Below are 14,969 nucleotides of genomic sequence, written 5' to 3' on the forward strand. Positions count from 1 at the left end.
GTTGCAGGACACAAAATCAATGTACAGAAATCAGTTGCATTCCTATACACCAAAAATGAAGCAGCTGAAAGAGAAATCAAGAAACTGATCCCATTCACAATTACACGAAAAACCATCAAATACCTAGGAGTAAACCTAACCAATGTGTGTTCATTTGTACCAGCAAGGATGGGGACAGGCGAGCAGGTTGACAGCAGGTCTGCTGTGACAAGCTTCCATTTTGAGGAAGTACTGTGCTAAAATGTAGTCTGTGGGTCATATAATGCGTGCTGCCCAAGCATGGGTTTGGCTGTGGCTTCGGGGACTGTAATAAGCAGTTTTTGCGACCTCTACCGGCCATGGCTGGTAAAGCCTAAACTTTCTTCAGGGAAGTGGTCCATTCTCACCATGATTGTTTTTGTGAAGATGCAAGGGAGAAGGGAGAAAGAAGATTGCTACCAAATGCAGTTGTATTTTCCTTTACCTAGACATACGAATGACCTATAGCAAGTACATGATTGAAGATCACACTCTGATAAGGATGTGGAACTAAACAGAAAATCCTCTATCCCCTTCCTACCGAGATCCTATAACACTCTGAAATGGCAAAGAATCTTGCTTGGAAGTACAAATGGCTCTGAGATTTATAAGAAGAAGAACAACAAGGAGAAAGAAAAAAGAATTCTGGATAAGAAAATAAAAATAGGAACAGAATAGAACAAAATGGTTCCAAATTTTATCCTGGAGACAAACATGCAAAATAGCCATGGTGTTTTTTTGCAAAGTAAAGTGAATTTGACCAAATATGTAAAAATACGTAATAAAGGGACAATAATTAAAACAGTGTAGCACTGGTTTCAGATCAGGGAGAACATAGTAATGGGATAAGATGTTTTAAAAAAATTATGTGGGAATTTAGTGTATTATAAAATCACATATTAAATCATGATTTTCAACTTGGCCAAAGAATTACATTATATCCCTATTTGTGGCCCTTATAAGCATATTATCAAAGTCAGAAACTTCAGAAAATAAGTGGCAGATTTTATTGCATAAAAATTATAAATGGTCCTACCTCTAAAAATATTTAAAGACATATTGGAAATTCTTTTAAAAAACTGAACCATATATACATAGGAGTTAATATACTTAATATGTAATAAGCATTTTTGAATTGATAAAAAATAAATACTACACTTGAAATATAAACAAAGTACAGAAGCAAGCAAATCACACATACAGGAAAACAATAGACAAAAATACATGAGACCAAAAATAGGTGACAAGTTCAACATCACTAGTCACTGAAAAAATGCAAACTAATGTATAACCACAGTGTAAGCTATATGAAGTAGGACTCAGAGAATGCTATCAGAAGTCAACCTTAGGGGCTCGTTGGCTCTGTCAGAAGAGCATGCGGCTCTTGCTCTCAGAGTTATGAGTTCAAGCCCCACATTTGGTGCTGAGATTACTTAAAAATAAAATCTTAGGGGCAATTGGGTGGCTCAGTCAGCTGAGCGGCTGACTCTTGATTTGGGCTCAGGTCATGATCCCAGGGTCGTGGGATCCAGTGCACAACCACAGAACCTTGCTTAAGATTCTCTTTCTCTCTCTCTCTTTGTCCCTCTCCCCAGCTTGCTCTCTCTAAAATAAAAAATTAAAATAATAAAATTAAAAATCATAATTCTTTTAAAAAAACAGATGGGGTGCCTGGCTGGCTGTCAGAAGAGTGTGTAACTCTTGATCTCATCAGGAGCGTGAGCCCCACATTGGGTAGAGAGAGAGAGAGAGAGAGAAAGAACAAATGAATGAACAGAAGGCAGGAAGGAAGAAATCAAATTCCGTTTACCTTGCTCCTGCTTATCTAAACTCCAAACCAACTCTGTAAGGTGGGGGTGGGGGGACTGTTCTGCATTTTCTCATTACTCTCTCATTTAAAAAAAAGAAAAAAAGGTGTGCTATCACTTCCAGTCACAGAAAATGTTCTGATTTCAGTAACTAAAATGTCCAACACTGTGTAATAGTCACTGATGGGGTTTCAGAGTGGCGAGGGGTCCAGAGCGGACAGTCAGAAAGAATTCTTGAGGGGTCTTCGGTGCAAAAGGGTGATTTTATTAAATCACAGGGACAGAACTCCTGGGCAGAAAGAGCTGCACTGTGCTTGAGAAGAGACTGATTATATACAAGGGACTTGGGGGAGGTAAAGGCAAAGGGGGGCCTCCAGAAGGACCTTCATATGCTAAAGAGGACTCGGAGGACACCTGAGGCCTAGGTTGTTTTCCCTCCAGTAAGGCATTAACGTTACAACAGGAGGGAGTTTCTGGAAGAATGTTATACTTTGTATTTGCCTCAAATATTTGTCAATGGGCGGCAGGTCGTAAAGAAATTTGACTTTAACTACCATTTCCGTCTTGCCTCTGTTCCCCATATCACTATGGAGGGGAGGATGATGTTGGGGTTCCAGTGTAAGGACGCAGGTCTGAACCAAACTGACTCTATGACAGGCTTCAAGTTTCCCTCTGACCTTGGAGGCCTAAGTGCCAGTTTCTCAGAATCATTAGACAATAGAAGGGCACACAATGCCCATGGAAGGAGGAACCACCCTTGTAACGCCCAATCAGGAAAGGCCAGCTAACACCCTCAACATTTCTAAGGGCGGGCCTAGAGATAGAAGTTATAGATAATCACCTATTGCTTAAGGCTGGTCACGCCCTACGTGAGGGTCCTGGGCCCACTCTGTAATTGGTCAAAACTCTAAATGTTGTGATTGGCTCCCACCAAAAGTAACAATGCATGGTTAAAGTTACTGCCAGTATTGATAGGCGATAGTGACTGGGTCACTGTACCTGTGTCACAATTTCCTGTAACTCCCCCTTCCCAAGCCCATAAAGGCCCTGCCCCCTCTTTGTTCGGGGCTCTCAGCAAGGATCCACTGCGCTGGTAAAGTCTGTGAGCCCAAGCTTAGGTCCTGCGAGCCTAAGCCCGTAATAAAGCCCTTTGCTTTTGCATGCGTGACTCGGTCTCCCTGGCGGTTTCTGGTTTTTGGGGACGATAAAGAAATCTTGGGCATAACACAAGGAAACTAAGTCTATGGGTCCTTGGAGATTAGGTTATTGATAAGATTGCCTTTTTCTTGTTATTTACTAAGACATTTGTAAACTAATGGAGACTCAAGTCCTGCATTGCTGTGATCTGTCTCAGTTAAACATTGGTTTTCTCCTTCTCTTAGCTTTTGGGCAGCCAGGAGTGCCTGAGGAATGTCACACGTGTCCCACCTGGGAGGGGGGGGTGCCTTATGCTCCCTCATCAGTTACAACCCTGAATTCCATTGAAAGGCAAAGCTGGTCCTTCCCCTACTCCAGATCCAGGATTGTAGGAGAAACAACACGGCGGGGTGGGGAGGGGTGGTGTCAATTTCCTCACTTTGCACTTCTACCAATCACGCAGGATCTTTCCTGCCCCTCGTCTCTCACCTCTGCATCTGACCCTTCTGGCATGGCTGACCCGCATAGCACCTGTTATGGGATGAAGGGTGTCCTCCTCCCTCCCCAACCAAAAAGATGTGTTGGAGCCCTAACCACCAGCCCCTACCTCAGAATGCGGCCTTATTAGGAGAAAGTGTCTTTCTTTAAAGGGGTGATCAAGTTAAAATGAGGTTATTAAGGGGAGCCCTCATCCAATACAATTATTATCTTATAAAAAGGGGAAACTTGGACACAAAGACACACAGAAAGAATAGAGGATGGGTAGAGAGACAGGGAGAAGATGGCCGTCCACAAGCCGGGGACAGACCCTTCCTCACAGAGCTGAAAGAACCGACCCTGCTGACAGCTGGATTTCACACTTCTGGCCTCCAGAGCCGTGAGGCAATAAACTGCTGTTGTTTAAGCCCCCCAGTTTGGGGTACTGTTACAGCACCCCAGGAAACTCATCCAGCACCCAACAGTGGTTGACTTGGCTCCAGGTGTAGTTTAAAGTATACTCTTTCTCTCATGGGTGCTGTACGGATTCTTCAGCGAAACACACACACACACACACACACACACACACACACACACCCTACCCTAACAGCAGGGGATATTTGGCTGCATGCAAAGTCACCTCTGCGGAACAACTGGCCGGTTGCATATGGTGCTTCCCTCGGACCCTGGACACCCATCATTGCAGTTCTTCCAGCTTCTTTCTCTCTGCTCCTCAGCGGGGTCCTGTTGGACAGGATATAAGAAAAGGCTGAACCAGCACACTGCACGGGGGTTCACATCTGGTGAACAAGGTACACACACCTTCACCCCATCATCAGTGGAAATGTAACTACTTCCCAATGGCAGCCCTCTACTTTGCAACAAACCTCCAAATGCAGACTTTTCTCAAGCCTCAGTCCAACCCCACTCCCCCTCCTACAGCAGAGGGCCCATGTCAAGCTGAGTGGTCTTGAAATGTCTCTCATTAAGCTTGATGGAGCACCCCATGCCTAGCCATAGGAGAGCGTGAGTGGAACTCACAATATACCAACAACACCGTCCACAGAAATCTTTACTGTAGTCTCCAGGCTCCACTTCTTTTCTTGATTTTTTTCCCAGTGTTCATTACAGGCTGGAAGAAGGTGGACAGCTAAGAATAGTGGAGCCAATTCCTACCACGTCCTTCATAAATCCTGCCTCAGAGACCCAGCACCTCACTCTGGAATACGGGATTACCACACAGCCCGGGGCCTCAGGCAAGGCTGAGTCAGACAGGATCCTGTTTTAACAGCCTATCATAAACATAGACCGTCAGATGTCACCTCTCACCATTCATATTGCAAAGCTCTAAAAGAAAGGGGCATAAGAACGCTCAGCAAGGCCCTGGATAAACAGGCACTTTGGTATGTTGTTGGTGAAGGTCAATTTTGCATTCACAATTGCAGGAAGCAAAAGGATTTTAAACGAACATTCCCTTTGATATTATCATTTCTCCTTATGGAATTTGCTCAAAAGAAGAGCAAAACAGTACCAAAAAGATGCGTACAAAGTTCAATGCAGCAAGGCCTGTAATAAAAGATTTATAAGTAACTTGACAATAGGGCATCACTCCTTATGGTGAAACATTCACAGGAATGCCACAGGCATAGTCCGTGAATGCCAGGACAAAACAAGAACAATGGTTGCCATGGTTCTCTCTACCTGGTCAAACAATTGAGGAGTCGGTCCTTTCTTTGTGCCTGTTGATTTACTCAGTGAAAAAAGCTGGCAATAGCTCTTCTGTAAAACTTTGGTAGCTTTCCAAGTTGGGATTCAGTATAACTTAGCTTTAACGCCCTGCAATATGTGTACACACATTCATTTTTCTCATGTCAGGTAGATGCTCAACGGTGACTTGTTGAACGAATGCTTTAAACAGGAAGTCAATAGTATTAATTATTGGGGTGCCTGGGTGGCTCAGTCGGTTAAGCATCTGACTTTGGCTCAGGTCATGATCTCAGTTTATGGGTTTGAGCCCCACATCGGGCTCTGTGCTGACAGCTCAGAGCTTGGAGCCTGCTTCGAGTTCTGCCTCCTTCTCTCTCTGCCCCTCCCCTGCCCATGCTCCATATCTCTGTCTCTCAAAAATGAATAAGTGTTAAAAATAAGGGGCACCTGGGTGGCTCAGTCGGTTGAGCATTCCACTTTGGCTCAGGTCATGATCTCACGGTTTATGGGTTTGAGCCCCGCATCGGGCTCTGTGCTGACAGCTCAGAGCCTGGAGCTTGCTTCCAATTCTGTGTGTCCCTTTCTCTCTGCCCCTCCTCTGCTCATGATCTGTCCCCCTCTGTCTCTCAAAAATAAATAAATGTTTAAAAAATTTTAATAATAATAATAATAATAATAATATTAATAATGTATTCAAGTATATTCCTTTTTGTTGTGGAAAAACCTAGGCTACTGACATGGAGAACAAAGGCAAAAGAAACATAGAATAAATTTAAATTCCCTCACAACTTACAGCCCAATGACAAGTCCTTGAGACAGATAGAGTGACCTTTCTCCAAGAACTCAACTGCCTCAAGGTTACTACCTTTCTAGAAGCAAAAAGCAACCTGAGCGTGACATTGGCCCAACCTCCAGGATCCTGTAAGTCTTCTTTAACTATAAAAATCCCTTTGGAGACTTCCTTTTTCTCTACCCCCTGCCCCAAGATATATGTTAGCAACCATCCTCCAAACATATGGCCCACTGATATACATCTGAAGGATCTCATGACTAATGTTTTACTGAATAGTACTAAATAACTTTTGCTTAAGAGTAGCTAGCCCCCAAGGTTCTGAAACCCTCACTTGCAAATTCCTTAGAGACTCACACTATCCCTAACTCCCTCCCAACTTAAAAGTACATAATCAATCAATCACTCCATAATCCCAGTGCAGTTCTTTCTGCCCACAAGTCCTGTCCCTGTGCTTTAATAAAAACCACCTTTTTTGCCCCAAAAATGTCTCAAGAATTCTTTCTTGACCATTTGCTCCCAGACCCCAGAACACCGTATCAGTACCGCTCTACAGCATATGGAAGCTAAACTGATGAAGAAGTGAATACTAACTAGCCCCTTGAGAAGGTTCGGTGGGGTTCCTGAGGTGAGGAAGTTCCATGGGGATTTATTATATTATATTAATCAATCTGATAAGCAAAAACCTAATCTTTTATTAAAATGAGGTAGTACAGGAATGCCTGGTGGCTCAGTTGGTTAAGCATCTGACTTTGGCTCAGGTCATGATCTCAGAGTCTGTGAGTTCGAGCCCCACGTAGGGTTCTGTGCTGACAGCTCAAAGCCTGGAACCTGCTTTGAATTCTGTGTCTTCTTCTCCCTGCCCTTCCCCCACTCACTCTCTGTCTCTCTCTCAAAATAAAATAAAAACATTTTAAAAATCTTTAAAAAAATAAAATAAAATGAGGTATGTATGCATGAGGTATGCACACATATATACAAGGACACATAACACACATGTGGATGCCATTTACGTCAAGAACCAGACCTGGGACTAGGCTACAGGTTTCTGTTGTCTCTTGATTTTAAACTAAGAAAGATTAGGGGAGCCTGGCTATCTCAGTCTGTAGAGCATGTGACTCTTGATCCTGGGGTTTAAAGTTCAAGCCCCATGTTGGGTATGGAGAGTACTGAAAAACAGAATCTTAAAAAAGTAAAATAAATAAAATAGAATTAGAAAGATTAAAAACTGAGATGTTAGGTAATTTTCATACAGATGGAAAAAAATACAAATCCCACTGGATATAGAGACCTGGGCAATCCAAAAACAGTGCCTTGTAGCTATACTCTGCTTTTTAAATTTTCCAAGTCCTCACAGAGCACTCGCTGACACTCAACTTTCTCAGGTATTACAATCACCCGTGGGGCTCAGGTCACAATAGGAATTCCTGAACTTCACCTTCCGAGTTCCTAACTTAGCAAGAAGGGACAGATATTTACATTTATGCAAAGGTCTCAAGACCATCTGGTGCAGGCGATCTGAAGACTAACTTTTGGGAGATTTTAGCAACCCCATTCCAGTAAAAGGACATCAACGGTTTCACCCCTACTCCGCATCATGCTAGCGGTGTGGCAAGTCGTTTGGTCCCAGAATGTCAGCTTCCTACAAATAAATACCCTAGAACTATCAGAACAGTGTAAATAAGGAGCTGTGAGAAATGGAAGGAGGGAAGATCATTTTTAGGGACCAGAGAAGACCTCACACCCCTCCTTCCACTTCCACACTTTATTCATACTTCTTTTGTGATACCTCAACATTATTGTATGCTCTTCATATTGTCCCTAATAAGTATAAATTCCTAAAGAATAAGATCACTGGTTTTCCATCTTTGTATCCTCCGTTCTACCTGGCACAAAATTGACATCACTTATAACAGTTACTACTTAAAGGTAAAACTCTTTTGAGTTTACTTTTTAGTTCTTTTAAAATCAATAATGAAGGGGGGCGGGGGGGGGCGAAAGACTTAGAGACCAAAGAGGGATTGTACTGACACTTTACTTCCACTCAAAACAAAATCACAAAATATTCAGCTTGAGATTTCTAAATGCCTGAACACATTCGGATCTCCCACTTTTGGTGGAAGGGAGCAGGGAAGAGCTGCCTAGAATCTGACACTGGCTTGGGAGTGGGGGTCGCTTAAACGCTTGGAGAACTGCTCTGAAAGGCAGAAATGGTTGGCTGTAATCAACTCCCATTTACTCTTTTGAGCCAGTTTCAGCGTGCAGATAATCAAGAAGTGCCTAAAATTATAAACACAAAAAGTTCTCCGGGTAGCTTCGGAAACATTACACGTTTTATTTGTTGCCATTTATGAAAGTAATCCTTGGGGAAAGACCACACGCTGATTTCGCATGATTTAAATACAACAGACATCAGTCTCAATTTGTTAATCCGAATCTGTGCCCTAAATTTGGGAAACGATCCTCTCCCATTCTAAATATTAAAAACTTCAAACTCATAAAAATGAGTTTGCCCAACATCCTCCCAGAATACTTACGCGTTATTTTAACTTGATAATCAAATTTTGATATTGTCCCGTCCCTGGGGTCCCTGGAGTCACACAGACTCGAATTCTGAATGTAGTTTTCCTGCTGTGCGACCGGGGCAAATTAATTCCCGTGACCCTCGGGATGGAATCTGCAAATGGGTGTCATGACTTTCTCATCTCATGGACTCGTTGGGAGGCCTCCACGCAGTGACGGGGTACTGAACGCCTGACACACCGCAAGCGCGGGCTAAAAGCTCAGGCCACGGTGAATAACCAGTGTTCTCCTAATGCCTTTGAGCGGCCGCCTAGAGAAGTGGAGTAATGGCGCCAACTGGGAGGCGCCACCCGCTGGGCGAAGCCAAGCGTTCTCCGCCGGACCGCGCCGCCCGCATCCCCGGATTGTTGGGAGATTCCCAGAAGGCGCCAGGGGCGTGGGGCGTGGCTAGCGGACGCCGCGCGGAACCCAAGCGCTGAGGCCCGATTTCTTCCGCTTCCGCCGGCACTCTCGGCGGCGCGGACCGGTGGGAACGCAACTTCCGGGCCGGCAGCGTCCAGGGAGTCGCGGAGGTCGCCGTGGGGAGGCCCGCGGGCCGGGCGCGCGGGGCCATGTGGCGGGTGCTGGCTCGCGCAGGAGCGCCGCTCCTGCGAACGCAGCTGTCAGGTCAGGAGGCCCCTGGGTCACTCAGAAGACGTCCCCTTCCTCCCCAGCGCCAGTGCGGCACCTCGCCAGCTCTGGGAAGGCTTTACCGAGCGTTGCTGAAGTGCTGCGTAAGGGAGCGCGCTCCCCCGCCGCGGGGGGATCGGCGCCTGGAGACCACTACTAGCAGGCTTCTTTGGGGGTCCCTGAGCCTGTGTGAGCCCATGTAGTGGAACCCGCGCCCCACCATCAGAGCACTCCGTTAGGAGTGACCGGTCCAGGTTGTGCCGGGCCCCCGTCTTGTCGCTTTCGTCTTGTAATTTGATTTGTCTTTGTAGATTCCTGGGTCGCCCCGCCCGCCAGTGCTGGCCTGAAGACGCTGCTCCCGGTGCCAACTTTTGAGGGTGAGAGCTTGTGTCATTTTTCGTGTTTGTTTATTCTCTGATGGACCCTAGAAGAGGGTAGGTGAAGACGCAGGAGGGTTCTTGTACTTCCTATCTCCGTTCAGTCGCGCAGTAAACCTGTATCTACGGCTTACTGTACGCCAAGTGTTCTGAACCCGGGGGATAAATCAGAAAACAAGAGAGACCCTCAAAGGCCCCAGCTTTTATGGAGCAAATGTGTAATGGGATGGCTCCCCTATGGCAATTTATCATATCTTTTATTATTTTTTTCTTTTAAAGTTTATTTATTATGAGAGAGCGAGCGCGCCAAGGAGGGCCAGAGAGAGGCTCCCAAGCGGTCTCCGCGCTGTGGCGCAGAGTGCGATGTGGGGCTCCATCTCACTAACCGGTGAGATCATGGCCTGAGCCGAAATCAGTCAGTACTAAACCAACGGAGCCACCCAGGCGCCCCTACTTTACCATATCGTTAATATATTGGAAACCTCAAAAAGAAAAAAAGTGAATGCATCTTTGATCTCTGAGGGCTTTAACTTGTGCACAGAATTACTAAACTACTGTGTGCTCTGGAAGGACGTACAGACTTGTCGGTGAGAGAAAGCACCACTGAATGTCTCTAGCTGCTTGTAGAAACTGGAGAGCAGGGCCAGTTTCCGTAACCCTGAATAGCCCATTAAGAAGTTGGTACTTCCTTGAAGGCTCCTGTTTTATATTTGACTCCATGGGGAAGCCATGCTTGTTGTAGTCCAGACCTGTATTAAATGACTTAAAAATTACAATTTTTTCCCTCCAACTTGTCAGAATGTTTGATAGGAAAGAGAGATGTAGCATGTCTGGCCTGCATCTCAGCCCACCCGCCCTGGGTGCCGCAAGCTGTTGTCCATTGCACACAGTGTACAAGTGTCAGTGGGAAAAGCCCTGTAGAAACAGTGCACGGATCAAAGGATCCCTGGGTTGCCGGCTTCTTAACAAGAATATGGCAGAGGGGCGCCTGGGTGGCTCAGTCGGTTAAGTGTCCGACTCTTGGTTTCCACTCTGGTCTTGATATCATGATTTGCTGAGCTTAAGCCCCATATCGGGCTCTATGCTTACCAGCTTGGAGCCTACTTGGGATTCTCTCTCTCTCTACCCCTAACCCACTCACACTATCTCTGCCTCTTTCAAAATAAATAAATAAACTTAAAAAAAAAGAAAAAGGAAGAAGAATGTGGTAGAGCAGGAGAGCTACCCCCATTAGCATTCAGAGAGGCCATGTAGTATTAAAAAAAAGTCATATGGTCTGACTTTGCTGTTTTCACTGGATCGTCTAGACCAAATTATAAAATGTCTCTAGGCCTCCAGTTCCCCTTTTATAAAATGGGTATTTCAAATAGAACCCACATAATGTTCAGTTCCTTGATCTGGGTGTGTTTATGTAATCATTTTGTGATAATGTACTGAGCTGTACATTTTTTATTTGGCTCTTTGATGATGTGTGCTGAGCTTTAAAATTTTCAAAATTTTAAAAAAGGGAAGCCCTAAGAAATTCCTAAGCTGTAACATTGCTTTAAAGATGAAATGAGATAGTGTACATAAAGCTTTCTACTCCATGTCTAGCACTTGTGAACATTAAAAAAAAAAAAAGTTAGCCAGTCTTAATTCTGTGAAGCTTTCATCTTTGTACCTTCCCCGTGGTCTCTTTTCTAGTTTCAGGCAGAGTGCATTTCGTTTGAAGGTTAAAACTTCACCATCTTCAAAGGTTCAGAAACCTCTCCGTTCATCCGGTCATAACCAAAAGATTCCAGTTAACACTAAAAACAAAAGCATCTTCAGGAAAAGCCTAATGCAGTTTTGGGATTACTTTTTAGTGGTAACATCAAGAACTTTCACTTGGTTGATGTTTTCTAGGAAGAAAATGGATCCCTTGAAATATGTGGTTTTATTTATTCTTGGTTGTGCTCCTTTTAGATGTTTCCCTTCCTGAAAAGCCCAAGCTTAGATTTGTTGAAAGGGTACCACTTGTGCCAAAAGTGAGAAGGGAACCTAAGAACTTGAGTGACATACGGGGACCTTCTACCGAAGCCACCGAGTTCACAGAAGGCAGTTTTGCAATCTTGGTAAGTAAGTTCAGTGTCAAGTGGCGACAGAATGGAAGCCAGGGAGTAGCAGAATCTCATGCTCTTGGAGTTCATTCTCTTCCTCCACAGGTGTTACTAGAACTGCCACCATTTGCTCTTTATTTATTTTATGTTTATTTTTGAGGGAGAGGGAGCAAGAGACAGCACAAGCAGGGGAGGTGTAGAAGCGGGGGAGAGGGAGACAGAATCTGAGGCAGGCTCCAGGCTCTGAACTCTCAGTACATAGCCTGCGGCGGGGCTTGAACTCAAGAAACATGAGATCAGATCATGACCTGAGCCAAAGTTGGACAGACACTTAACCGACTGAGCTACCCAGGCGCCCCCACCATTTGCTCTTTAAAATGATGTGCACGACCCAGCAAACGTTTGAGTTCTGTATCTTTTATTTTTCGTGTAGAATAAACTATGAAAGAAGAAAAAGGATGAGGCTACCCAATTGGCCCCCATAATCAGACTATGAGATCAGACCTCTGGTAGAAATAAAACCACCCGTGACTTAGGGTGTGGGACAGCTGTTTGCTTACTCAAGTAGCTGCCGTGAAGCCTTGCCGTCAGAAGCTGCACAGATGGGTGTGGAGCAGGCTTGCTGTCCCATCAGGCCGCCAGAGCAGTATTTTACAGTCCTTCCCGCAGCCTGCATGCCAGCACCTGCCAGCCCCTCAGAACCCCGTGCCCACACCCCGCCCCTCACTCTGCCCCAGCCACCCTGGCTTCTGTTCAGACTCCCCAAGCCCCTTGCCGTGTCAGGGCCTTCACGTACGCCATTCCTCTGCCTGTAACCATGGTCTGTTTTCCCTTGGCTGCTTCCTACCATTCTGGCCTCAGCTTTAAATGTCATCCCCTCAAAGAGGCCTTCCCTGGTTATCTGTTGAAATGGTTCTACCCTTGTTCTCATTTATTACTGTGCCTTAAGGCTTTTCCTCCATGGTTCATATTAGAACTTGTATTTTTATTTTTATGTGTCTCATTGAAGCCACAATTACTATAAAAGAGCCCATGAAAGATACCCAAGTTCCCTCATGTTTCTGTTTGTTTCATCTACTTTTAGGCACTGGGTGGTGGTTACCTCCACTGGGGCCATTTTGAAATGATGCGCCTGACAATCAACCGCTCTATGGACCCCAAGAACATGTTTGCTTTATGGAGAGTACCAGCCCCTTTCAAGCCCATCACCCGCAAGGGTATGGGACAGCGCATGGGGGGAGGCAAAGGTGCCATTGATCACTACGTGACTCCTGTGAAGGCCGGTCGGCTCATCGTAGAGCTGGGTGGGCGTTGTGAATTCAAAGAGGTGCAAGGTTTCCTCGACCAGGTCGCCCACAAGCTGCCCTTCGCAGCAAAGGCTGTGAGCCGTGAGACTCTAGAGAAGATGCGGAAAAATCAAGAGGAACGAGAACAGAACAACCAAAACCCCTGGACCTTTGAGCGCATAGCCACTGCCAACATGCTGGGGATTCGCAAAGTCCTGAGCCCGTACGACTTGACCCAGAAGGGGCGGTACTGGGGCAAGTTCTTTATGCCTGAACGCGTGTAGTGAGAGTGGGAGAACTAAATGCACAAAGGCTGCTGAGAAGGAACGTACGCTTTTATTCCCCTCGGCCCACCCGAGTTTTCGGAGCAGCCTACGAGCAAACGAGTTCTGAAAGGTTGTACGGTATCTGCTGATTTTTTTAAGTGCGTTATATTTACATCAAATAAAGTTTGAGCATCATCTCAGGAAATAACTTCTTGGTCACTCCCAATCCTTACACGGTCAGGAGGCCGGCCTGTTAGGGGGTCGGGTTCTCCCTGGCTGTAAGGTGGATGTCGTCAGGCTGAATCATCCTCCGCCTCCCAGCACGGGCGCACCGTGGACTTAGTGTCTGTGGGTTTCCCTGCCATACGAAAGTTTGCTTCACGTCGCTTCACTTTTACCAAATAGCTACGTTAGTGAGTGTTTTTCTTGAACTGGAAGAAATCTGAAGAGGATTTTCGCTCTTCACAAATGGCAATTACTTTGCCGTACATTTTTCAGCTTCGGAGCGCTCCACTTTCAGACAGCGGGGAACTCTGCTACCTGTAACATGTACACGCTTTGCAGGCCAGCTCACAAACATTTTTGGAAAATCAAAGAAAGAAACAGCGGGACACCCCTGAATTGACTGAACAGATGTTTATTTATGCCCAGCTACCCATCTCTCAGTCACCATCCCCCAAAGTGGGGGTGCTGGACAGGAAGATAAGGAACACACCCTTGCCCCTTAACACAAGGACTAGTAAAAGTTGAAGCTGGGCTTTCCTAGGTCTGGCGTTCTCTGAGGAGGGCTGGTTTTTGGCTCTGCCTTTGTGTCCCTGTAGGTTCTAGTACAGTGCAGCGGGCCACACAGCACTCCGATAGTTCTGCTGGATGGGTAAGTGCCCCGTGTTCAGTCCCCGGGATCCCACACCCCTGTCTGCCTTTAACAAGGTTCACCTTGTTTTCAGAGCTCGCCTGCAGTTTTCCATCCCCTCTTCAAACTAAAAGAACTACAAACGAATAGAAGTAGTAAACATGTGCTTTTGAAAGTGGGTAGAAAACAGCACACTGACTTGAATTGTTGCTTTTAATCCCACGCTCTTAAAACGTTAAGATCTCCAGCAACGAAAATAATTTACTTTCGAAAGTACAAATATATCTAAATAGATAACATGGTCCTCAGGAGTTGGACACTATGGTTTTTAAGGTACTTTTATTGGGCCTCATGAAACTACAGTAAAACCTTGGTTTGCGAGTGTAATTCATCCCGGAAACATGCTTATAATCCAGAACACTCCGGTATCAGAGCAAATTTCAAGAACCATTGGCTCAGTTGTGATCATGTGACTTTAGGCATCATGTACTACTTGTATCACAAGACATTGCTCGTTGCTCAAGTTAAAATTTATTAGAAATGTTTGCTCATCTTGTGGCACCCTCACAGAACAAATTTCTCACAGTCCAAGGTTTTACTGGCACTAAATTGCATTAGAGCACACCTAAACCTTGAATTGGGACCAGTGTTTGGGACAGTTTAACGCACACATCGCTGGCCAACTAAATCCATTTCAGCTAGCAACACAAAGCACATAAATGATGCAAGTCATAGCCTCCTGTCCCCTTCTGTCCTGGCATTTCATCTCTTATGGTTCACAGAGCACAGTGCTGATTTTTGGGAGTTCAGTCACAGTATAAATCTGTTTCTTTTGGGGTCCACCTTGAATGACTGAAGCACCATCCTGGCGCCAGCCAATCTTTGTAGAACAAGCGACCGTCAGTAGAACTCCGTCACCACCCAGAAGAGGGGGCTTTATAAGTCACGGTAATAGGAGGCCTGTTGTGCCTAAGCAGATC

The 14,969-nt window shown here is 45.4% G+C and overlaps 1 protein-coding gene across 1 annotated transcript; it reads left to right on the plus strand.

Annotated features, from left to right (window-relative positions):
• Positions 1 to 8,989: 8,989 nt before the first annotated feature.
• Positions 8,990 to 13,918, plus strand: MRPL16 (mitochondrial ribosomal protein L16). The gene is made up of 4 exons (XM_029915429.1): positions 8,990 to 9,126; positions 9,441 to 9,506; positions 11,451 to 11,599; positions 12,669 to 13,918. The coding sequence occupies exons 1-4, from the start codon at positions 9,072 to 9,074 to the stop codon at positions 13,152 to 13,154; spliced, it is 756 nt and encodes a 251-aa protein (XP_029771289.1). The 5' UTR covers positions 8,990 to 9,071; the 3' UTR covers positions 13,155 to 13,918.
• The last annotated feature ends 1,051 nt before the right edge of the window (positions 13,919 to 14,969 follow it).

The sequence above is a fragment of the Suricata suricatta genome, chromosome 11 (genome assembly GCF_006229205.1).
Source record: "Suricata suricatta isolate VVHF042 chromosome 11, meerkat_22Aug2017_6uvM2_HiC, whole genome shotgun sequence".
Classification (NCBI taxonomy): Eukaryota; Metazoa; Chordata; class Mammalia; order Carnivora; family Herpestidae; genus Suricata; species Suricata suricatta.

Coding starts and splice junctions, on each gene's coding strand:
- MRPL16 (XM_029915429.1), top strand. CDS start 9,072: ATGTGGCGGGTGCTGGCTCGCGCAGGAGCGCCGCTCCTGCGAACGCAG. Junction 9,127..9,440: donor CCTGCGAACGCAGCTGTCAG/GTCAGGAGGCCC, acceptor TTGTCTTTGTAG/ATTCCTGGGTCGCCCCGCCC. Junction 11,600..12,668: donor AAGGCAGTTTTGCAATCTTG/GTAAGTAAGTTC, acceptor ATCTACTTTTAG/GCACTGGGTGGTGGTTACCT.